The sequence below is a fragment of the Vidua macroura genome, chromosome 6, assembly GCF_024509145.1.
Source record: "Vidua macroura isolate BioBank_ID:100142 chromosome 6, ASM2450914v1, whole genome shotgun sequence".
Taxonomy (NCBI): Eukaryota; Metazoa; Chordata; class Aves; order Passeriformes; family Viduidae; genus Vidua; species Vidua macroura.
The window spans coordinates 17,482,695-17,508,500 of record NC_071576.1 but is presented as its reverse complement, the minus strand read 5'-3'; the positions used below and the strand labels follow the sequence as shown (position 1 = coordinate 17,508,500).

The window sequence follows — 25,806 nt, the reverse complement described above, 5'->3', positions numbered from 1 at the left end:
ATAAAGGTGATAAACCTTGCAGCTACTGAATTCACATAACTAGCCAGTCTATTCATGTTTGTATATGAATGCCTCTGTTATGGTTTGACACTGGCGCAATGTCAGCATTTCTATGAAAATGCACTTTCTTTAAATAAATGCTGTGAGATGTTATCAGGAACAGAGTAGAGTAGGCCTAAGCTTAATAACAAAGGAAAAAAACTTTATTAAACTACTACTAATACAGAAAACACATAAACTAAATCTAGGATGAAGACTTTTTAAAGTACTCTTTTTTTTTTTAATTTTTAAAAACACTCAGCCATGAAACATTACCTGGGATTCTTGATTAAATTACTACCCTTTAGGTAATCTATACTTAAACTATTAAGGGAGAGAGAAGTCTTTCTTGCACCACAGACCCCCTAGGAAACACAGCTGCCCCCCTGTGTTTTTTTGTCACACATGGCAACTGCCCGGAAAAAAAAATCTGCCAGTGTGACACTCTTTTTTTTATGTCACAGTGCTCTCACTACTGTGTATGGATAGATTGTTCATAGGGCTCTTTTAAGGATGTTTTGCTATGGACTTAAAGATACAACAGTTCAGTTTCTCATCCTGGGACTACAGTCCCCCCCATTTTCTTTTGGGGTTGAGGGGTCTAAACAGGACTCATCTTCTTCCTGAAGACAGAGGGTATCACCATTCCTTCTTCAGCTTTTTTCGTTTCTTGCTATTCTTGTGCTGTTCGAAGCTGAAACAGGTCTCCCTGGGTCACCACTGCATCTCTCTAAAATGTAGTCTCTATTGCAGGAGATTTTGGTTCAGTCTATGGCTAACAAGAAAAGTCTAGCTAAAAGCTACTTCATCATCTCTTCCTACCTAAATATTTCTTCTTCTAACATCTCAGTTCTTGGACTATTTTTCTTCTACTACAAATCAAGGAGGAGTAATACTTTTAAAAAGCTCTCATTTCTTGGAAAGGGTTAAACGTTCAGACTCCTTGGACAGCTGATATCTCGGTCAGGTGTTCTGTCGCTTAAGCTGGGCATTCCCCCCCCCCTTTCTCTTTCTCTTCTTCTGGCAAATTTCCAGGTGCCGCTAGGCTCTCTGTCTCTTTCCCTCTTTGGGGGGGGCAAAGGCATCTCTACTTCTCTCCACTCTTCTGTCTACAGGAGCTGGCTGGGTTCCAGACCCTCAGCCCCTCGGCCTACCTGGGCAAGGCCACGTGGCTTCCCCTCCCCCACCCAGCCCGAGGCTGGGCAGGGGAGAGTCTGCACTCCCTGACAACCGGAACCAAAAGAGAGAGTTCTCTTGGGAGTTCTTGTTTTTAACTCCCTGTGTTCTCAGAGGCGTGTCCATACTTTCAGTGGTCACTCTAGGTGCTAATATCTAAACTTGACTACTGATTGGTTTGACCTGACTTCTTGGAAAAAATTCACTTCTATGTCAAACCACGACAGCCTCCTACATACTTCTTCCTTATGTGTTTGCAAAGTAGCCTCACTGTATCTTTTTTGAAGTTTGATTATCTGTCTGTTTTAACGTATGTGGAAATGTGGCTTCTCTTTGACTAACATTAACCATGTTAAAGACTATCCCAGGAAACACCATAGCAAATGTATAAGGTATCACTTGTCACCAGAGAAAGCCTCTGGTAAATCCTAGTTAGCAACTGCTCTCTGGTATGAAACAGAAAGTTTTATCTTTTTTAGCTTGTGGATTTTTAATAGACTTATTAAGATAACTCTAGATATTTTTATCCAAGTGAATGTTCAGTCACTTTAATAGTTTTGAAGGTCAGAGTCTGTGCATAACAGCAGTAAATTCCTCATGCCAGCCGTGCAAGAAAACATCTTTCTTGTCGCTTTAGATTTACATACTTCTACGGAATGCTTCTCTGTTATTATTATTATTATTCTCTGAACTAGAGGACAAAATGTTCCACTACTTCTTTATTGTCTATTCTTTTCTTACATACCTATTCTAAGCTCCTTATAAATGTGTTACTATTTATAATCCTTTAATGTCTTTTAATCATCTGTTCAGAGTCATCATCTGACTGAAACTAGAAGAAAAGTAGGTTGTGGTTTATTTTCCTCACAAGATATGACAATTCATTAGTAATTCTCTAGTTTCCTGAAGGTAAATATTTTAAGAATTTTGTCTAAGAAAATCTGGCTGAAGAGTCATGGAAGCCCTTAGGAGGCTGAGGTCTTGTTCTGTATTTCTTTCCTCATGGAGCAATATTTTCTCCTGTTTTTTTAGAGTGATTTAAATTAATTTTGAAAAATGTTCTGTTCTTTTGAAGCAATTAAGAACTGGGATTTGGATGCAGAAGGTCAAGGTTCAACTCAATTGAACCTTGAGTTACTAACACCCATATTACATTTTTGGGAACAGAGGCTTCCAGTCTCCATTTAGTTATCCAGAATCTTTCAATGTCATTTTATTCACTGAAAATGCCACCCCCATTACCTGATATATACTCATCTAATATTCCCATGCAGAACAACTACAAGGTAGTATTAATTAGCTTTATACAGGAGGAAACACAGCTGCAGTTATTTTGCTCTGTAATTGTTGTGTGCTTATAAGCATTTTACCACAGCACAGCTGATGAATGTGATTTCTTTAAGCCTTGTTATTATGATGGTTTGTTTCAGAAGCACAGTATTATTAGCATTTATTTATCATTTACAATCAATTTTTAAAATTTTTTTTTCCTTTACAGATCCCAAAATATTGTAGAACTTTTTTTTTTTTTTCTCGAAGGCAAAGTTGCTCAGCTTGCATTCTTAATAAACCTGTGTTTAATTTAAGTAGGTTTGGCACTGTGTAAGCACCTGTGTGTCCATTGTCAAAAATGTTTTTTAGATCGCTGGTTGATTTTACAGTTAAGAAGTAATTAAAATTGTACCAAATATATAGTCTCAAATTCTCAAATATATATTCACTTTCAAGTTATAGCTGCCTTTTTTGTTTTAAAGTGTAAGCACCAAAGATAAGAAGCAATTCCACTAATCTTTTGCAACAAATTAGGAATTAAGATGCTTTCCTATGATGACAATATAGCACATCTATAGTTTTTGTCTATTGGAGCCTTAAAAAAATGTAAATGTCAGCATTTGTTATGACTGAATGTGGTTGTTTTCCCAAAGAATTAATTTCTGCTTAGCATAATTAAGATTCTGTATTCCTCTGAAGGAATATTATCAATTTTTCTCTTCAAATATGACAATGTTTTAAATATTCTTCTGGCAGGCATTGTTTGAATATATCTTTCACCATGAAAATGACATAAAAACTGTAAGTAACTCATATGTTCCTTTTTCAGATTTTATTATGTATGATTCAGTTTTCTGTCAGTATTCTGCTAAGCTGAGGATCCAGCTAGAACATCACAAGTACAGAAGTGAAGCATTAATAGTTGTTTAAGAGGGAGAAATCCTTTCTTACAGGGGTGATAGTCAGGAATGATAATTGGCAAATACCAAGATATTGGTATTGGATTGGTATCTTTTTTGAGAAGCAAAACATTCTAATTCTTAAAACTGGGTCCCTCAGCGATCAGTATGACAATGTCTCTGAATCTAATGAATTCATGTTAATGGAATTTATTGGAGCCTAAGTGGTAGCTGAACTGCCTAGAAAGTTCAGAGTCCTGAGGCTTGAGTATAAGTTACAAAAGACTGTCCATTAACAGAGGAAGGGGAAAATACCTGACAAAATAGGTATTGTTGAACATCACTTGACATTTTTTACTCCTGAGATGATTGCTTATGCATTTGGGTGAATAGAAGGAAAATGTATTTTGTGAAACTATATAAAAATAAAATATCAATAGGATTTTGGATACTTTTTCTAGAAATGTAAATCTGTAATTCTGAGAGGTTGTTGTAATTCTGAGCTAAGGTGTTTTGTCATATCAAGAGAAAGATTATATTGTCCATACGATTGTCTGTAACATTTATTCTTCAAATATTTTCCTAATTATAGTTTCCTTCTTAACCGATGCAAAATTTTCCTTCTGTGGTTCTTATGTTACTGTACTGAATGGGAAAGATCAAGTTTGGGTACATATTGTTTAAGCTTTCAGAAAGAGATAAATGTTGCAGAGGTTTTTTTTGTCAGTTCACCCAGGGAAAGGATCTCTTTATGGATTTAATAAAGTGCCAGTATATTTCATTGCTATGTTAGATATGTGCACCCAGTTGAAATGGAATCAAAATGTTCAAGGTTTTTTGAAAGAAGTTTATGTCAATAATGCATAGTTGACTAAACAGTTATTGAACTTTCTGCAACACTACTAGGTGGTATGCAATTAGATCTGGAGTTAAACTCTCCAGTTAATCAATTATACACACCAAAAATATTTTGCTGTTGTTGAAATACCTCCTAATAATTTCCAAATGTACTGCTATATGAAGCTTTTTAATCTAGTATCAAATGATTAAAGTTGTACACTGTCAATTTATTGCATAGCATTCTTTCAAGAGGATTGAATTGTCATGCTCTGTTAATCCAAAATATCATTGAAACAGTAAGTGCAAGTGTCAGAAATGTCAGAGAGAAATAGAAATTAACATTTACATATCCAATACTGAATATGAAGGAGGTACCTGGGGTTTAGCCCACTAGTAATTAAAAATTGATGTTTGTTACTGAAAATCCAGTTCACTTAGAATAAAAGGGTCACTTGATATGATGCTACATGTACCTCCACTTTAACAACATGCAGGATCTGTAGGCTACACATAGATTCATATAATGCAAGTAATTTTTTCAAGAACTCCAGAAAAAAAATGGAAGCTGTTTCTTCACTGTACTGCATGTATTTTGAAATCCTTGCTGAGAATCCCAAATCACTGTCTTGCAGGAAGAGTTCTGTCTGTATTTTTTTACCCACCTGAGATGTTTGAATAAATACTTGCAAGCAAACAGGTGTCAGCTTAATCACCACCATTACTGTGTAATAGAAGAGAAATCAGTGTTTGGTTAATGATTGCATCTTATTGGAAGAAACTGTTGTTGTGAATTGAATTCACACATCACAGAATGAGCTGTCTATATAATGTAATGTATATCTCTGAAGAGATATTTTTAGCTGTTCAGTTTGCTTTCTCTCATTTGCTTTCACTGACTTTTTTCTGATATGCTTTCTGCACCATTTGCAATGTAACTCCATTCTCCAAACTCTTCTCCCTTCCTTTTGAACCTCATCTGCATTAATTTTTCTTAAAAAAAAAAAAGAAACACTTTAATGTCTGCTAAAATGTGGCTGCATCACTGTTGATTCGCCTATCCTAGCAATGGCATTTCACAAATTCAATATCTTTTATCTCCCTGAAAATAATTTGGTCACTTAGGGTTCATCAGAGAAACAGCACATATGTTAACTTTTTAAATTTTATCTGGCTCTTGCTTGATCACTTTTTAGAACATTCACTGACATCTCTCACATCTTTATATTTCCTGCTGCTGTGTGATAATGGACATTCTTAAAACCCAACACTTTTCTGCCTGAGATGAAATGAAAGTGCTTGACAGGTTTGGAAGCCTGGGAAATTGACTTAAGTTTGAAAAGTCTTTGCTTTGGGCTTTCTACATGGATAGAATACTACTTCTTGCAGTTTTGAAAATAAAACACCAAGCAGTAGTGACAATATCCTTTCTTTGTCACTGTGCTGAACTGGAACAGTCTGTACTGTTCTCATTTGCATTATTATTTGAGAAACAAAGGCAGTTTTATTATTTATCTTCTGTTTCATATTCAACCACTATATAGAAAGAAAAAAAAAAAGACTCAGCAATTTTAGTTGAGAAATGCCATTAATCAGTGTGCATTCAACTGGATTAATAGTGTGAGGAAATTGGTTCAAATTAAAACTAAATATATCTGTAATATATCAATTATCAGAAATGTGGGGCTGCAAGAAGAAGAGAGAAGCAGTGAGCTTTTCAGCACTTGAAAATATATTCAAAAGTCTTTTGTCTTATGTAATGAAAAATTAAACCACTTGTCTGAAGAAAATACTATTTCTGTATCCATTATTGTTCTTTGAACACATATACTTAATAACTGACTTTCTGTACTCCTTGAACTATTTCTCAAAGCCATTTTATGGCCTAAATGCTGTAAGAGCAGGGCAGTTTCAAAGACTTGTCCAGAAATAGTTCAGCTACTACTTTTTTTGGTAGACCATGACATTGTATTTTGCCATTTTCACAGGTGGGTAATGATGACAAAACACTTTGTCCTGAGGAAACACAAAGGTTGTGCACTATATATACATGTGGCCAGAAGTCACAACCTCTCATTTTTCCTTAGTTCTCAATGCTTTGTAGTTTATGCTCTCTGATAGAAATCTATTTAAAATGGAATTATGTTAGATCTACAAAATATAGAAATCCAGACTACACTCACCAAAATAAATTGTGCTAAATTGACTATGGCTAATGTCATTTCCTCAGCTATTTTATAGATTATCTGGTGTTGATTTGTCTACAAATAAGACTTTAGTCAATAATTGTTCCTGAGAAAATTACTGCCATTCAACAGCACATGAAAGAAGCAGCAGATGCTCACTGTTGTTTCCATCTATCTAATTTCTAGGTGCATACAATACTCTGTATGAAATTACTGTTTCAAACAACTGTACATTTACCAATTTAATTTTGCAATATAATAGTTAATTGCCACAAGCCTAGAGGCTGTTTTATACTGTGTTACAGCTGGTAGATAATTTGGAAGTCTTAGTTATAATACAGTTTAGCTAAGGAAATTAATGCTAAAAAAATAAAGTCAGAATCATGCTGAATACAATTAAAGAATCTACATTAATTTTCATTCTTTAAAAAAACCTTTTATTTAAAAAGAAACAGAAAATCCACCAAGTATCAGGGTTTTTAAACATTTTTATTTTCACAAACATGAGAACTGAGAGTAAAATAAATTTGTTCTGGAAAGCTTCTCAGGGTTAAGACTGTTGTTGAAACGGGCTCTTCATTCTTGAGTATGCTAAGTGCTCAAGACAGTAACAACTTCAGCTCATCAGTATGTCCAGATGATTAGTTATATCCTAAAGTTTATTAAAACTTTCAGGACAAGCAGAGTAGATTTTGAACTGATATACATATTGCAATCAAAAATCCTTGAAAGGACATATCAGTATTTGCCAATTCCAAATCCATCCTGTTTTTCCCATTCAGTTATTAATATAAGTACACCAACGTCCAGCAACACACAGGAGTGCAGGACAGGCATATCACTACTGCTCTTACAGATTGATTTTAAATTGACATGTTGTGCAGATTGAACATTGATTTTTACTCAAGTTATACAATTAAAAACTCAAAGATTTCAGCCAACTGAATTTTAAATATGCTAGCAGTTGGTATTGACATGGCAAGTTGAAAAGTTTTACTTTTAGAAGACTATTTTAATCTATTTATTAATATTTCAAGGGGCACATTGTCAAAAGATTTTTTTTTTGTAAAAGTTTTTAACCATTAGCATGCATGAAGCCTTCTCAGGGAAACACTTCTAAGAAGTATTTGTAACTTTGGTAAGATTTTTTGATTGAAGTTATTGCAATCGCTTGTAAAATATCAGAAACAGGATCTTCCTATTCCTTTCCTTTTGCATTAATTGGAAAATATAAAAACAGGATTAAATTTCATAAACTAACTTCAAAATGAAGTCATGCTGTGTTTCTCGATGCTAGTAGAAGACTCCAGGAAGAGTTCAGGATCTGCACCAGCAAATAAACTGCTGATGTTACTGTCTACTAAGCCTGAAGCAGCCTTAGTTGCCATTTTCCAATCACAGCCAAAATTGTTAGCCTTGCATAAAATAGTTATCAGAAGCAATTAGGGTACCAGAAAGAAACCTGAATGTGTAGCTACAGAAGGGATCGTTTTCTGAAACTCAGTCCTCCTTCTTAAGGCCTTGCCATCAGAGAACTCTGAGGAAAGCTCTTTGGAGCATGGTATTGGCAGTATGATCCTTGCTCCTCTGAAGTGGCTGCTCCTGCTGCATTAGAAGCAGATGTGGTATTTGTACATTTGCAAATGCAACAGAAGTAACCAATGTTTTAACATCAATTACTTCCACAGATTTTCCAGTACTGGGACAGAATTGCTTATGTACCTTCACATGAAAGGACGAATCTGTCCAGAAGGGTATCCAGACCATTTCTGTCTTGAAGCAAGCTTATTCCCCATTATATGGTAGCATCCATTTGCAAAGACAATAAGAAACAAAGGGCAACGAAGATAAGAGCTGCCATCTAAGGCCTTCAAGTATTCCCCCTATCTTGAAGAAACAATGAATTCAGAGTTGTAGGTTTACCTGATTTTCTCTCTCCTGTCACAGAGGCAGGGAATGATGACAGCTGTCTCTTTCTCTTAGGGACAGCACTGATGCAACTACTTATCTTTAATTGCTACAGAAAACAAATTATTCTTTCATTCTCACAAAGCCAAAAGAGAGCAACTTGTCTGAATTGTCATAGCTCCACTGACTTTTCTTCATTATGTCGCATCTAAACTCATTGACTGCTTGCAGACTCATTTTGCAAGCAGAAAGAACAGGAATCCAGCGTAGGTGTAGATGTCACTAAATTGGGCTCTTACAGCATTTCAATATTCAGATTAATTTTTCCTGGAATTATTAGTTTCTCTGCTGCTGGGTGACTGGTGCACAGAACTTTTACATATTATTCCTAATAGATAACTTGTTCCTGATTTCTGTGGTCTGCAAAATGTTTACCAAAAAAAGCAGGCAAGAAAGGTTGGTTCTTTGTTATAAAAACACTGTGCTAAAGCTTTTTACCCTACTTCTGGTGATATCCTGAAAATATAACAAACATAACATGGCTTTGATATGTTCTGAGATAAAATGAAATTAAAAAAAAAAAAGAAACACAAATGTTTCTATGGTAGGTTCTGGTACAGAAAAGACATATATTTAACAGAGATGTTGAAATTATAGCTAAAACATGAAAGGCCATAGATTCTGGTTGTGGTGGCTGATCTGAGGATATTGATTAGCTTACCTGCTTTTCCAGTATACCAGACAAAAGAAATTTTAGACCTTTACCATCTTCAACATATATCTTTTTCTTAGAATATTTCTCTGTTTTTCATGTAATAAAATAATTGTTTACATGGTAGGCTTTTTAAAGGAAGAAATATTTCTTATTGTACACACTTGAAAGTTTCCAGAAGTGATGGCAACCTGATATTAGCAATGAGATGAAAATTTCTACAGTATTTCAAACTCACTGAACTTATTTTATTTTCTTCTTTTTTTTCTTTACTTTACTTGGTTTTAACAACTTCTACTGAAAAAGGATGGGAAGCTTGGAAAAAGTGTTTGTGCTTAAACAAATAATCATTGTATTCTGAAGTGGCACTGCAGGAGTCTGATCAAATTAATTTTCTATTTTCTCTTTGATTTAGAAGAAACTGTTTGGATTGCTTATTTTTATAGGGACAAATAATCATTTCAGCTATTTTATGCATTGAACTGTAAAAGTAATAAACAAAAAGCAGTGCCTCCACCTCAAGTTAACTGCACTTTTGCTCAACATTTTCTCTTTACAAAAATCTTTACTGTCTTTTCTTTGTGTAAACATTAATTTTAAGATGATGGGTTTATTTTGGAAGGCTCTAGATTTGGCAGCCCTTGCCACTGAGTACGCACAGTTCAAGGACTGGTGGTGGAAAGTCCAAATTGGAAAGTGCTACTATAGGTAAGCCATTGTTCATTTCTTCTGTGGTGAGTGTGAGTGTAGGATCTGTAATGCTGAGTGGGTTGGGCAATGCTGAACACTGAGAAATAGCTCAGAAAGTGTTTTATTGGAGAGTGCTGTGCTTACAGTAAAATCTCCTTTAATGTACAAGGAGACCACTGCTTGAGATAAAGGCATCCATAGTGAGTAACTGAATTAGCTGCAATTTTGCCTTTGGATTTTGCCTTTGGATTGCGTAGTGGATTTTAAAGTAATTTTTTGAAAAGTCAGTCAATAAATGCAAAAAACTATTGTTAAAACAGATCACATAAAATAAATATTATAGTGTTAGTTTGAGAAATGATCTGTCAATGAGGGCTTCAGATTGGTGAAATAATACAGAATAAAATATTCATGTTAGACACTTTCTGCCAGAATTACATTGCCCAAGAAGTACCAGTTAAAAATATGCTGAGGCCTAAGGCTGGCACCCCATACACAAACATCAAATCAGAGTAGGATAATGAGAAATATTAGCAATTCTTGAAACAACTACCCACCCTTTCCTTCTTCCTGGGCTCAACTCCACTCCCTGTTTTCTCTACCTCCTCCCTTCCCAGCAACACAGAGGGACAGGGAATGGAGGCTGCAGTCAGTTTGTCTCTGCTGCTCCTTCCTCCTCAGGGGAAGGACTCCTCACACTCTTCCCTTGCTCCAGCATGAGTCCTCCCCAGAGTCACAAGTCCTGCTGGTAGACCTTCTCCAGTGTGGGCTCATCTCTCCACGGGGCCACAGGTCTTGCCAGGAGTATGTTCCAGCATGGGCATCCCACGAGGTCACAGCCCCCTTCGGGCATCCACCTGCTCCAGCATGGGTTCCTTCACAGGCTGCAGGTGGATCTCTGCATCCTCTTAGTCCTCCAAAGGCTGCAGGGCAGGGACACAGCTGCCTCACCATGGTCTTCACCAACGGGTGCGGAGGAACTTCTGGAGCACCTCCTGCTCTTTCTGCACCAACCTTGCAGTCTGCAGAGCTCTTCTCACAAACTCTTACTCTGCTCTCTGCCTGCTATTGTACCGTTTTTTCCTCCTTCTTAAATGTATTATCCCTGCATGTTACATTATTCCTATGCTGATTATCATGGGTGGGCTCAGCCTTGGCCAGCCGTGATTCCATCTTGGAGCCCTCTGGCATTGGCTCTGTCGCACATCAGAGACATGTCAGCTTCTTGTGGAAGCCATTCCTGGATCCCCCAGCTACCAAAACCTTCTCATGCAAACCCACCCAATACATGAGCTTAGAGGTCATTCATTACTTTCAGGATTTTTATTAATCGTGTTATAGACACTAATGCATTCAAGCAGGTACATGGACTTCCAGGATCTCAAAATACCTTATGTCCCCATTGGCTGTGCTTCTTTGTTTTAGCTGGCTTGTTCTGTTGGTGTTTTGCATTTCTTCAGCAAGTATGTGCTCTGTGGCTGAAGGAAACAAAAGCAATTTGTATATGAGAAAATGTACCATTTTCTGTTGTTAAAATTGCACGGTCCTCTTAATTTGTAGTTACGTAGCTTTCATAGGTTAGTGCACAACATTTGACTGTAATTATGCAAAATAATGCCTTTGAGATGAGATAGACTTCTGTGATGTTCATTCACAGTGGAGATCGTCTGTGTGATCTTTGCCAGGGTGAGGAAATTCTGGTCTGAAACAGTTTGGGTAGAGTTGAGACATTAACTGCTCATTTTCTACTGTCTGTTTAAAGAACAGGAGGAATTCCTATGAATATGAGTACATCTTTATTCACCATTCAGCTGTTCCAGAAGGCTGCGTGTATAAGAGGGGGCCAAATTTAATGGATTTGTCTTTTTTATAGTTTTGAATAGTTGTTTTGTTATTTTTAAATAACATGTTTTTTGTTAATGTACACAAAAATATGTGGTCATAAAGTGTGGTTTCAGGCAGTTTATGTTTGGTTTAGTTTGAACTGCTTCATTATTTAATATGCTTATAAAAAATCCTAAAAAAACCCAATAAACAAGTACCTTCTATATGTATCTGTTGTCTCTTTAGGTTGGGATTATATCGTGAAGCTGAAAAACAATTTAAGTCAGCCCTTAAACAGCAGGACATGGTTGATACAATCTTGTACTTGGCAAAAGTAAGTCATAGATACATTGTTGTGTTTAGAAGTGTGTGGTCTCCATGCCTGAGGCAATACATGCTAACAGTTGCAATGGAAGTCAATAGTTTACGAAATTATTTTCGAGCTCCCAGATTTCACAAACAAGATTTTAAAAAATGTTCTATGTTACTGGATTCTTTGTTCTAAATTCCAATGAGGATTATGTAGCTAAAAAAATTATTGGAGTTCCAGTATGAAGAACAATGTGGCTCTATATTGTCTCCTAGGAAACAAATGCAATAAATCTGTAAATAAAGAGCAAAGCTCAAAAATCCTAGTTTCACAAGCAAAATCAAAACAAAGTGAGCTTAAAGGAAGCAATCAGAGACCTTGAAACAGGGAATATTCTGTCAAAATAAAGGCATTAAAAGCTTTATAAGAATAAGTCTCAGAACTACTTGTTTACCAAGATACACATTAGATTCTAAACATTTTCTAAGACATGCAAGAAAAGGTGGCCTGTGAGAAAATAAAACTGCATTTTTCTTCATCGTGTCCTAGAAGGAGATGAAACCAGTTGTTCTTTATCAGTTCCCTTTAAGCTGATTGTCACAGGCCTGTCCAAAAGTCATCACTGCTAGTGGGTAATTCAGATATTCATATGTGCTTTACATTTCCTGAACAATTTATGTTTTGTATTTAAATGATCATCATTACTATCTAGAGACATGTCTTCAGTACTGTGTTTGAAGTTCATTGAAGCTTATTAACTTTCCTGTCTCTGTCACAAGTTATTCTACAAAATACATAGACTACAAAATAGTTTGGGTTGGAAGGGATGCCACAGATCATCCACTTCCAATCCCTCCCCTCCCTCCCCCATGGACAAGGATCTTCCACCAGGGGTCTTCCACCAGACCAGGTTACTCAGAGCCCCATCCAGCCTGGCCTTGAACACTGTCAGGGATGGGGCATCCATAGTTTCTCTGGGCAACCTGTTCCAATGCCTCACTGCCCTCATAGTGAAGAATGTCTTCTCACTATCTAATATAAACATACCATCTTTCAGGTCAAAGCCATTCCCCCTTGTCCTGTCACTACATGTCCCTGTAAAAAGTCCCTCTTCAGCTTTCTTGTGGGGTCCTGTCAAGTACTGGATGGCTGCAACTAGGTGACCCCACATTCTTCTGTTCTCCAGGCTGATTCAACTCTCTCAGCCTTTCCTCCCAGGAGAGGTGTTCCATCCCTCTAATCGTCTTGCTGGCCCTTCTCTGGACTCGCTCCATGAACTACACAGAATTATTCAATTGGCAGAATAATTGGATTAACAAACAGTGATTCATTACAGGAGATTTGCATCCCCCTACATCAGTACTAGCTCAGGCAGGAGCTGCATTTGAACTTCCACCTCCCACTCTATAGACCAGCTTGCTCAAGTATAAAACACTGCACAGCATAATTTAGTGACTGTCAGTGGACAGGCAATAGAGTAAGGCACAGAGATATGGCTCAATTTAAAAGAACTGAAAAATTCAGGCTTGAGTTAAGCAGCCATTAAAAAATAATAAGATTGCATAAAGTTCTGTGGAAATATACTGGTACTACAATACTAGTTAGTTTTGTTTATATTCATTATTGCAACAGCTATCTGGGTTTTTAATAATATTTTCTTGAAAGTGATGTCTCCCTTGAAATGTAGTTTACAAAAATATAAAAGACCAAAAGAAAAAAAAAAAGTAAGAATCTTTAAAGCAGTCAGGACCTGCTGTGAAGTTACAAAGTATTTCATGATCTAGAAGATCTATAAATGGGATATTTTTACCAGAGATAAACAAGACACCAAAAAGAGAATGGAGCTATTCTGCTTTTAATATATAGACCATAATTACTATAGCTGTAGTACCTTTAAAGAGCAGGTCTCCCCAAAGCAACTTTGAGTAGATGGAAATTGCCCCACTTTTTTAAAAAATTCTTTTGCCACTTATCTAGAGAGTTTATCTTCATTACACAGATTTGTTCAGTATTCACTCCATTATTTTCCCAGTATTATTCATCATCTCAGCTAATGGTTTCCTGCACAAATGGAGGTGTCATCCCTTTTATTTATCTCCCTTGTTAAACAGCAGAACACATATAAAAGTCAGACATTTGACATCTATATACACTTTTTATTTGCTTAGGTGTATTTGCGCTTGGATCAGCCTGTAACAGCTTTGAACCTTTTCAAGCAAGGGTTAGAGCGATTTCCTGGAGAAGTGACTCTTCTTTGTGGAATTGCCAGAATCTACGAGGTATGCACCCACTATGCAATCCTTATAGGGGCCAAATGTAGCTGCTTGAGCAAGAAAAAAGAGTCAATAATTGAATATAACTGCAAGGTCATCAAAAACCAGCTGTGCTGATTTTCAGTGTCACTAATGCAAAACGGGTAACTTTCCACAACGGTAACAAGGTAATGTCAGGAGAGCCCTGCCGGCTTATTTGTTTCAACAATTAATCACACCAGTGAGATCCCATTTGCCTTTGGCAAGCAGAAGCAAGTCCATATTAAGTCAAGTTGCCCAGATGTTGTCCTTACTAGTTTATATGTATTTCATCATCCTAAAACTGCTCAAGTCACCAACCAGCAAAATTAAACAGCAAAATAGTTTGTCTGTGTTATTTTTATTAGCACTATGTGTTGTCATTAGTCTCTTAATGCTCTGAGAACTGTTAGAATGTCAATATTTCTTAGTTAGGAAGTAAATGTTGTATTAAGTAGGATTAGTTATAAAGCAGTTTCACTTTAGCATGGTAATCATGTATGTTATATTTTAAAATTGTGTATTTTCATGTCAAACGGTGGATTTCAAATTGTTTTTGCACTGAAAGTTGGTAAAGTGCTATTCCAGAACAAATGTTAAAAACAAAGTAATGATTTTTTTTTTTATTTTGGTGTCTATATTCATGCTTGGCTTTCTATCCTGTTCTCATCATTCTCATCTAACCCCTAAGCCTTAATCCATTTTCATATTAAATCCTTTTTGTCCTTCAGCAAGAAAAACCGGCTGCATAATTTTTGGAAGCTTTTCTTTCTGAATTGTTGAATAGTTTTTAATATAGATGTTATTTTGCAGAACCATACATAACATTGCATAACCCTTTAAGGAATTATTAAAGAGCAGCGTATATTTGATAGGATCTAGTTTTGCACTGACACTTGAGTAAAGGATTATAGCTTCATTAGCAAAGATTTGCACTGCAGCAAAGGGCTGCTTTCATTACACAGACTCACAAGTGGAATATATGTATCAGACATTTTAATCAGAGCTTTGCTTCTCAGTCACTAACTTTTGACAGTACGAAGAGTTGTAGAGCATTTTTGGTTTAAAAAACAACACATAATTTTTGAAGGGACTGCTTTATTACTATTTCCTTGAATCACAATAAATCCTTTTTTTTGGTAGCTAAATACACTGCTGAGGTTATATAAAGGCTTATTCTTAGTTACGTTGGGAGCATATTGTATCTACAGCACACAGGTAGAAATTATTCCTATATAAACATAGAAGCAAGTTTGATCTTTTAATTTTTTTTTCTTGTATAGGATAGGGTTCTCAGGGCCTTGCACCCCTCAGAAACAGTGCACTGGCATTTATAGCAGTGAGTTTACCCTAATTCATCTTCCAAGTAGCACACTTCCAAGCATGTATTTATATACAATACAGTTCTCTTAACTGTCATATCCTGGGTAGTACAAGTTTTGGTAAACTCATGATTCCTGTTTTCAAAGGCACATAATAGATTTTCATATGTAATTATATTCTTGTTTGCGTTCAGAGTGATTAATGACTTGATTTAAAAACACTGAAAATAGTTGAGACATTGTCTGGAGAAGTCAGTCTGTTCTGTGTTACTGTGCTGGAAACTGACTGCACAGTTCTGGGTATCACAAGACATTGTGCAAGAAGTGGCAAATGTCTATTGCAAATGTGGCAAATGTCTATTGCTGCTTCAGCACGGGTCCCCCAGGTCACAAGGGTCACAAGTCCTGTCAGTGAACCTGATCCAGTGTGAGCTCTCCTCCTCATGGGGCCACAGGTCCTGCCAGGAGCCTGCTCCAGCACGGGTTTGCCACAGGGTCACAGCCCGCAGCAGGGTCACCTGCTCCAGCATGGAGCTTCTCCACAGGCTGCAGGTGGAGCTCTGCTCCCCTGTTGACCTCCATAGGATTCAGGGGCACAGCTGCCTCACCGTGGTCTTCACCACAGGCTGCAGGGGAATCTTGGCTCCAGTGCCTGGAGCACCTCCTGCCCCTCCTTCTGCACTGACCTTGGCGTCTGCAGAGTTGTTCCTTTCACATATTGTCACTCCTCTCTTCCTGGCCACAATTACCTCTGTGCAGTAACTTTTTTTTTTCCTTTTTAAATATGTTTTACGTTATCACAGAGATTTAACTACCTTCTCTGATGAGCTCAGCCTTGAGGCCAGTGGTGGGTCCATTCCAGAGCTGGCTGGCATTGGCTCTGGAGGAAGCTCTAGAAGTTTCTTGCAGAAGCCACCTCTGTAGTCCCCCTTCAACTTCCAAACTCAATACCACAGGCTGTCTCTTTTTCTGAAAAATAAAAACCAAATAAATTTCTTTTTGTAGCTGTGGCATAGAGTTAATTTCAGGTAAAGATATTACTCATGGATATGTGTGTTGCTTGTGAAGATGCCAGACAGTGGTGTTGAATGGTACAATCAGAGAGCATGTAAAATTAATCTCAGTTAGGTACTCTACAGGGCATAGATAAAGCACTCAGTAGATTAACATTTTAATGAGTTTCACACTAAAAATAGGTGATAAACAGTAGAAGTAATTGGATTTTTTTGTCCAATTGTATAGGAAATGAACAATATCTCCTCAGCTGCAGAGTACTATAAAGACGTCTTAAAACAAGACAATACTCATGTGGAAGCCATTGCATGCATTGGCAGTAACCATTTCTATTCAGACCAACCTGAGATAGCTCTGCGGTTTTACAGGTATCTGTACTTATGGAGAGGGAGGGAGGGGGAACAGAATATGTGAGAAGGTAATATAAAGGGTTGATCTTTGTAATGCAAGAAAAAAAATTAATTAGGAGATTGGCATAGGAGTATCAATGAGCATTTGGATAAATATTGCCATAAAATCAGTGTAACAAGTTCTGTATCTTTTTATACAGTGATAAGTACATCATTACAAACTTGTAATCATTAGGAGAGGAGTATGTAGAAGTATCAACATAGATTGTCATTCAACCAATAAACAAGGAAAGTTCTTTCACAGCATGAGGCAGTTTGCAAACAGTCAACTTAAATTACATACAGAAGGCACAAGGACTTCCTCTTAGACCTTACTCCACCTGAAGGGACCAGGTGTTGTGACCACAGAATCACAAAGTGAGCTGGGCTTCCTGTGTGTTTTACTGAAAGCAATGAAAAGATAGTGTTAAACACTGCTGCTTGATTTTTATTTCAATGCAGTCAGAGTGCAAAGGAGCCTGACATTCCCTCGCTAGGAGCAGATTAAGTCAGCAAGAGCACTATCATCACATTTCTGTTGGACTTGAGCTCTTTTATGCTTTAGGTTCAGAAACTCACAGTCATGCTGCAGACAGCAGCCCTCTTTTTCCCTGGCCCTCCTAGCATTTCTGTTTATTCCTATAAATATAAATAAACAGACTTTTTATAATACGTATCCATTTTAAAAGGCACATTGAACAATATCAATGTGAATCAAAATCTGAGTTATGCTTGATGTGTAAGATTAGAATAGATTCACATCTAAATATACTATTACTAATTAGAACAGTACTGAAGGATGGGAATCAAGCAAAAAATTGAAGTCTTAAGAGTTATATAAAGTAACTGCAACAAACTACAACTTGATTGACATCAAGGGATTGGAAACAGAGAAAGTCTGCTACATCTCTGTCTTACAGTAAAGTCAGATCATGTGACCCAGTCAAGAAGACAGAAGTTGCTAATTTACACAGACTTTTGCACAGTTGTGATTCTAATTAAAAATACCTTGCACTGTCCTTCATTAAACTATCAAGTGTAAGACTGTAGCATGTAGTTTTTATACCCTCTCAGAATAGGGACAAAGAAGGAGAGAACTTTGTCTTTTAGAGTAGAACTCCTACTTGAAATTAATTAAAAAAAAAGAAATAAAACAAATGTTTTCTTTCAATCTAGACGGCTCCTGCAGATGGGTGTTTATAACTGCCAGCTCTTTAACAATCTGGGCCTGTGTTGCTTCTATGCCCAGCAATATGATATGACCCTATCTTCATTTGAACGGGCACTGTTTTTGGCTGAAAATGAGGAGGAGACAGCAGATGTGTGGTACAACTTGGGACACGTGGCTGTGGTATGAAAAATATTAACCATCTTTCTGAATGAGTCAAAATTATAAAAAATGTAAAAAATTAACTAGGAAGGAGTAATTTCCCTTCTTGGAAATACAAAACCTGATAGTGTACAGGACAAAGTCCAGTACAGATCGAATGTTTATTTGCACTTCAGTGTGGAAGAAGCAGCAAGAGAAAAAATTCTGTACTTTACAGAATGTGGCTTTCTCCCGCTACAAGATGCTCACTCCCCACTGTCTTTAACTTTCCCATCTTTCTAAAAAAATTGCAACATATACCAGCCCTTGAAGGCTTTGGCTGCAAAACAAGCTAATCTGCCAAAAAAACCAAAATGGAATTCAAGATCTTTTTCTAGGAACTGTTAGTTGTTTACAGGGAGAATTAGACTGATTCTCTTGCCATAAAAATATACATTCAACACCAAGTAACCAATATTAAAGCACTAAATAGGTCAGAGTTGAGAAGGTATTTTCCTGTCTTTAAGGCAGCTATAGACATATTGTGTATTTGTGTGGTAAATCTTGTTAAATTTCTCCACAAATTTTCTTACAGTCTTGCCCATTTTTTCAGATGTTCTTCAAGAAGTTGTGTTGGATTTCTCTTTAGCTACATGCCCAGAATAAATTTGCTGAATAAAGTTTTTGACATGAGTTTTCTAACATGAGTTGTCTTCAATTGCTGCTGATGATTTGAGTCAAAACCACAACTGTTTGTCTTATATTGCAGCTAGGATAAACACAGTCATTTATACTGCCTTAAAGATTGAAATTTGAACTGAAGTGCCTGTATTTTTCAGCATTTGTCACTTTTGATGTTTAACCTGATGCTGTGTCAGTGTCAGTCTTAACACTACAGTAGTAGTAGTCAGCTGCTCCATCTGAGAAGTGAATCTTCCTTAACTTAAATATGTGTAGAGATAGAGAAGCAAGATGACTTCCTCTCTGGAGACATCTCAGTTTTCCTTACCCTGCTAAGACAGTAGCAAATAGCGTAATCTTTAGATGCCACTTTAATCATCCAAAAGTTAAATTAGATGAAATGAATATCACTTGAAGCATGGAAGTTTGTGTTGGAGAGAAATTATTCTGTCTATAGAAAGAATAAGGAAAAAATGAGAGGATCTGGGGAGAAAGCACATACGTTTCTGATCAGCATGTTTTTATTGTAATTTGCATTGCATTGTAGTACTTATGGGTGAAAAGATACTCCAAAAACCAAAACAGATGTTGTTTCCAATCTTTTCACAAATGAAAACACAGTGTTTCTTTTAGGGCATAGGAGACCTGAATCTGGCTTACCAGTGTTTCAAGCTGACATTAGTTAACAATAACAACTATGCAGAAGCTTACAACAACCTGGCTGTGCTGGAAATGCGAAAAGGTCACATTGAACAGGTCAGTGCTGAATCTCAGCCTAAGGAGAATGCTTCATTTAGGCATTTTGCATTTAACAAACATGTCATTCCTCTGAGGTGGAGGCATCATATGAATGTCTAACTTACTGTTACAGGCAGAAAACTATTATACGCGTTTCTGTGTAAACTCTGTATTGTCATGCCATCTCCCATTAAACTGCTTATTCTTTGGCATATCCAAATGAATCATCAAAGACAAGCAAGGTTTCCAATAACTTTGCAGTTGTTGAGATTTTTTTTTAATTGATATCCAAAGCAAACCCCATGACTTTGAAATCTTCACTTGAAAGACAACTTTGACTCTATATTCAGTTTATAAATGTAGATAACATACTTTTGTTGGGTGGCAGAAAAGAGATTATCTCTTGAAAGTTGGGGCTTTTTTAGCAAGGAGATGGCATTAGAATTTTGTCAGAAAGCAGCAGGGTCTTGATAAATTTTGCATCAATAAGCTGGGTGGTTCATCTTACCTAATGTGAGTGTACTAAGAGTATTGTGCTTAGATGTATAATTGACATGCATGGTGGAATAAATGTAACCAGTTTTATACACATGCAGGGAAAATGAATATGTGATTTTTGGATAGTTTTGGACAGAACTACTGCGGACTTGTTTTAAACCTCATGAGAACAGCTAATTTGATGGATTTGTGTATACAACCTAGAGCTAAAATAAATTATAAATACTTTTTTTAAGAGCAGATTATCTTAGACAGAACGTAACTTTATTCAGATAACCTAGCAATTACCATGGAAACACTGAAATGAACCTAGAACTGGATGTTTCCAGTGACAGAAAAACTTTGGGTTTAGTTTCAGTTTCCTAATCAGTAAATTGTTAGACATTTATTTTCCTAGCGGAGCATACCCTCAATTGTGGAAGTTGTGATTGCTCATAACTAGCACTGCAGAGCCTTTCCCTTAGATTAGCTTCTTGTCTACTTTAGTTTTTAGCTTAAAATTTTCAGTTTTCTTCTTGTATCACATGTATAATTAAAAATTGGGATAATTTTGGCAATAAAACTATGCACAGAAGAATAAAAAAAGGGATGATATTTTACTTATCTTGGATTTTATTTCACAATGTTCTTTCATAAGTACTGTTGAATGTACTCAGATTTTTCAGATGTAGGAAGTATTAGTAAGTTCCTAGCTCAGTCTTGCCACAGTTTATAGTTACTTTTGTTTTTAAATGTTTTGCAATTTTCCCCATTATGTTCTGCAATTTTTTTTGTAAAATTTTCACAAATGGACCTTAATTCTGCATTGGATTTACAGCATGAAGCTATACACTCTGATACTTAGTTTGTTTTACCTTTTTGTACCTTTGTTTTGCTAGTGAGAAAAACACCCCTAATTTTATTTACATGTTTGAGTGTGAAAGCTACCATTTATAGATAAAACTTGTGGTTTCAGGAATGCTTAAGACAGAGCTGTCAGAGACAACAGATAAATACAGTGGGGTGTTTTTTAAATACTTTGGGTTTTATTTAATTTACTTGATGTATTGTCCTCAGGGTTTAAAATTGAATTGCTTAATTTAGTATGTCCCAATAATTTTTTTTTCCTGACTCAACCAACATCTTTATTCATTTCAATGTTATTTGACTCTCTTATGTCTACACTATTGATGTAACCTTTTTGAAAATGGCTTTCTTAGTAATGTCTTAGTAAACATAGGATGATTTCTTTTAAGGATTATGAATATTGCATTAGATTCTTGTTAATCGCCCTCCAGATGTCACTATATTATTTTTTCATTTCTCTGTATAGGCAAGAGCTTTGCTGCAGACTGCTTCATCTTTAGCACCTCACATGTATGAGCCCCATTTCAATGTTGCCATACTCTCAGAGAAGGTAATGCATTATTCTGTTCTTGTAGTCTAAAAATTGAGCCTTGGTGAGGCAGGTGGTTTTTTATTGTTATTACTAAGAATTCCAGATGGATAAGACAAAAGAATACAGAGTGCATAAACTCAAGGAAAATGCTAAATTACACTTTCATTTTAATACCTAAAAGTGTGTCAAAGTAGCCATTCCAATGTTTGCTTTTGAGAAAAAATGAGGCCAACTGGCTATGAAATAACTTTATAATTGTCCAAATGCCTGGAAGATGAACAATTCCATCTACAGTCTTTACAGTCATAAGCTTTTTCAGAATGTAAAGTGTAAGAATATAATATCATTTACTAGTAATGATAGAAAGAATATACTTTACTGATAGTATCTTATCTCAAAAGGAAAATCTGTTCTTCAGCTTTACAACCTCTGATTTTTTTGTTAATAATCTATTTCATCCAGAGTGTCTAAGACACTGTATTAGCCATGTCCAGCATTCCTGTTAATAAGAGAAACTTGTACAATTTTTTTTCTTGTTTCTTCACAAGAAAAAAATTGCTCCTTTGCTTGTGCCTACACCTTCATGATTCTGTTTTGATTCTGTGTTGTGTGGGCAGCTCCACTCCTACAGATGCTGAAGTACACACATTAAGAAAAGAATAAACCATTAATTTGTAAGTGTGTCCTCTCCATTGTGAAACACAAGAGGGTGTTGAATAATTGCATTTTTTACTTACTGTTTGCGGAGTAAATCCTAGTCTGCAAATGTCTTGTTACGTAGATTTTGCACCAAGGACTCTCACAGGGCTGTCTTATGGGAGAAGACAGCCAGCCACATCAGCCAGGTATTGGTGCAGTGGAGTAATGCAATCCTTAAATTCAGTGTAAGACCATGGTTTGCAAAACATGACTTTTCTGGTTTTTTCTCCTTTAGAGAATTCTTGGCACACTGAAGCTCTGTGTTGAGTGATGCACAGGCAAAAAAGGCCTCCTGGCTGTCCATAGCTCCTCCTTTTTGATTCAGGAGTAATCACTTTTACTAGATGTGTTCCCAAATATTTGGGTTCTTTTTTGCTGAGTCCACTTTCTGAGATGCTTTCCTTTTAATCCTTCCAAAAAATGATGGCTATTTAGGAAAAAAAATGAAGTTCTCTAATTAGGGAACAATTTCTTCTAAAAGCAACAGAGGAGCACCATTAGTTCTCCAACACTGTTGTGCATCTCTGTGAGGAAGCAGGAAATCACAGTCGTTTTTTTGTTTTTGTTTTTTTTTTTTTTGCAGAGGCCTGATGAGTTGTGTTTTGTTTGTTTATACAATAGCACTTCTATGGAGTTTAAAAGCAAAACTTCTATTTTTTATTCCTCCATACTTCAAGCACTGGGCATGGTGTGTACCTTGACCATTCTCCAAGAAGTTGGGTGAAATGGAGTATGTTAAGTTATGTCTTGAAGCATCCATTAAAATGACATTTCTGTCTTTCTCATCCCTTGATGTCAATGTGACATAATCCTGCCTCCAAATGTCTTTACACTGACTGTTCACTCTTTGGATCAGCTGTGCTTAAAATTTGCGAGCATCAGAAATGTACTGCACAGAATGCAAAGAATACATGGTGCAAACACTGCAGTGCTTGGATTTTCAAAATTAGTGTGTGTGTTTTTTACAGGTTGGAGATCTTCAGAGAAGTTACACAGCGGCTCAGAAGTCTGAAGAAGCATTTCCAGGCCATGTTGATACACAGCAGCTCATCAAACAGTTAAAGGAGCACTTTGCTATGCTCTGATGAGCAAATTTTTTATTACGTAAGAAGCTAGCCAGAGCAAATGTCCCATACACATTTTGAGAGCACCAGCTCAAAGTAGATGAACTATACTTTATGCATTCCTGTGGCAAAGCTTGTGTTACTTCGAGTAGCAAGAAAAGATTGAGTTTCAATTTCTTATAATGTTAAAAGATAACACTTATTCAGATGCAGCTTGAAAGCTTTGCAACTATGTACACAAGACATTACAGAAAATATTTTTTCTGACTTTTATGCAGAAAAAAACGGTTTTAAACATTCCCATGTGACAATCTGTGAATAAACTGAGTAAAAATACTTCCTAACTGGTTTTCAAGTTGGCTTTTGTTAGTATACTTTCTTACTGAATGTTAGGTTTTAAAATTAAAATACTTAAAAAGAATTTTAAATGCATATGTAAAGCAGAAATTCTTATATTCCTTGTACTGTATGAGTTAAATAAATTCAGTTTGTATGGTTTGTCTCATTTGTGTATGTAAGTTAAATTACATCCTTATTGCCATGAAAATCTGGGTTGATAGTCTTAACATTTTGAGAGACTCCACAGAACTGGTAGAAAATCACATAAATGCATGTGGTCCTCTCTGCCCAGGAGGGAGTTTATTCTGGATCTCAGTGAGGGAGACGGGCATTTAGAAGCTTGCAGAATTAAGAACTAATAGTTGAGAACAAGGCATTGATGGGGTGATTACATGTGCTACCACATAAGCACTGTTTCTAAATAAATATTTGGATCAATCTAACTACAGGAATACTACTACTAACAACTAATGAAGTCATACTTTGTGTTTTAGCTAAAAGGAATAAATTTACATGAATTCCAAACCTGACCTTTTTAAAAGACCTTTAAGAAATGTGGGATGTTAAGGCAATCTGGAATGGCACATCCTGAAACAGACCTTTGAAATCTTTTCATGTTTCTCTGATATATTAGGGGAATATCTTAGCTTAAGGGGCAACCCTAAACATGCTTATGAATCTTATGTATTTTTTTTTAGTATTTGTTATTTTTCCATCCTCATCTTCAGTGGTTGTAGCTGGTGAAAGTGGATGCTAGGGAACTTAGAGAAGCGTGCCCACAGGTTCCCCTACAGAGCATTCTGTAGGTGACAGAAACACTCATTAATTGCTGTCACATGGTGTGAAGTGCAAAAACATTATTGACTGAGTAGATGCAACATCTTTTGTGGAATTTTATTTTGTCCATTTTCATTTTATATTATGGGAAATTCATTGCAATCTATTTAAAAGGGAATCTTAGTTATCAGTAATTCTAATTAGTTAAGATTTTACTTGCTGCCAAAATGCAAGAATTTAGAGAAAAGTTCCATCCTTTGATCTGTGGTATTTATGTCTTTCCAGCTGTCATTACTAAACTTAGAGATGTCCCAGAAAAGAAAATTGTCTTAGCAGTTTAAACACAACTGTTGGGAATTTTTATTATTAAGTCGAAGTAATTTTCAAACTGCATAGTAAATAAGCCTATTTCTTTATGAACTGAAACAGAAATGGGTAATGCAACTCCAGTTTTTAATCCATTGTGGCTGCTTGTTAGTTCCTCATAGGTGCTTATAAGATGCCACTGAATGTTTTCACTGCTCAGGTTAATGATCTGAGTAAGTCTCTTTCTTCTAGAAAACAGTGTCCCTTACGACATGGACCCGACTTCATTATTCTTATTGGGGAATGTATGAAGATCAAAAGGGAAAAGGATTATGTGTGTTAAGGAATCCTTCACACCATATGCTTGCGCAAATCAGATGTTAAGAAAACTTCACCTTCTCCCCACCAAAAAATACAAAGTTCTAAACAAGGATTAAAACCTTTTTAGCTTCCTACTCTGCAGCATCTGCAAGCCATTCCAAATTTATCTTAGGTGGTGTATTTTGATTGCCCCAAAAGGCAGCAGCAATTTGCTTTGTTGATCTTTCGTGCCCCAAAGCAAGGGTCTGACAGTATATTTTTTCACAATTAGCACAGTACAAATGAAATCAAATGTGGTAATGAGCACAGCAACACAGTGCAACAGCAGATGAGTCAGCAGGCTGTTCATGCTGGAAGAATCTTTCGATTTCATTGTATGTTAATTCGGTGTGAGCCGCAGCAAGCAGGTGAGCCGGCAGCCCCTGGGGCAAAGCGCCTGCGGGTAACTGGGGGCGGCACCGCACAACACCGCGCACCGGAGCCGTGCTCAGCCCTGCAGCAGCATCCTGTCGGAGCGGAGCATTGCAAGCAGCACTTCTGTAACACAGAAACCATTTTTCCTCAGCTCCATGTATGTTTGGCCGGCATTTACAAAGCTTCTTCAGAGTAGAGAATAGAATACGGTTTTAAAAACCCACAATTTTTAAATCTACAGTGCTGATAGTTCCACAACAAAGCTGCCTGGAAGGAAGCTCGAAGCAGATGTCTGGGGGGTCTTGAAGTTTCTGTGTCCCTGCAGGAAAGGTCTGTACAGTTTATAGCTGTTGCCATCAGTTTTATCCTTCATGACCATCCTTCTTCCTGGGGTCTTTCTAATGGATGAATCC

General features: G+C 36.6%; 1 protein-coding gene across 2 annotated transcripts in view; it reads left to right on the top strand.

Moving 5' to 3' along the window:
* TTC8 (tetratricopeptide repeat domain 8) overlaps nucleotides 1–23,741 on the top strand; it is a 41,744-nt gene extending 18,003 nt beyond the window's left edge. Inside the window, exons 7-15 of one of the 2 annotated variants that reach the window (XM_053981149.1) lie at nucleotides 3,244–3,288; nucleotides 9,652–9,737; nucleotides 11,790–11,877; nucleotides 14,022–14,132; nucleotides 16,709–16,848; nucleotides 18,046–18,220; nucleotides 19,493–19,615; nucleotides 21,408–21,491; nucleotides 23,141–23,741. In XM_053981149.1, the coding sequence (XP_053837124.1) occupies nucleotides 3,244–3,288; nucleotides 9,652–9,737; nucleotides 11,790–11,877; nucleotides 14,022–14,132; nucleotides 16,709–16,848; nucleotides 18,046–18,220; nucleotides 19,493–19,615; nucleotides 21,408–21,491; nucleotides 23,141–23,257 (969 nt within the window). In that variant the 3' untranslated portion in view covers nucleotides 23,258–23,741. Of the gene's footprint in view, nucleotides 1–3,243; nucleotides 3,289–9,630; nucleotides 9,738–11,789; nucleotides 11,878–14,021; nucleotides 14,133–16,708; nucleotides 16,849–18,045; nucleotides 18,221–19,492; nucleotides 19,616–21,407; nucleotides 21,492–23,140 lie in introns of both variants that reach the window. The other variant, XM_053981148.1, reaches the window with a different exon arrangement.
* Nucleotides 23,742–25,806: the final 2,065 nt, after the last annotated feature.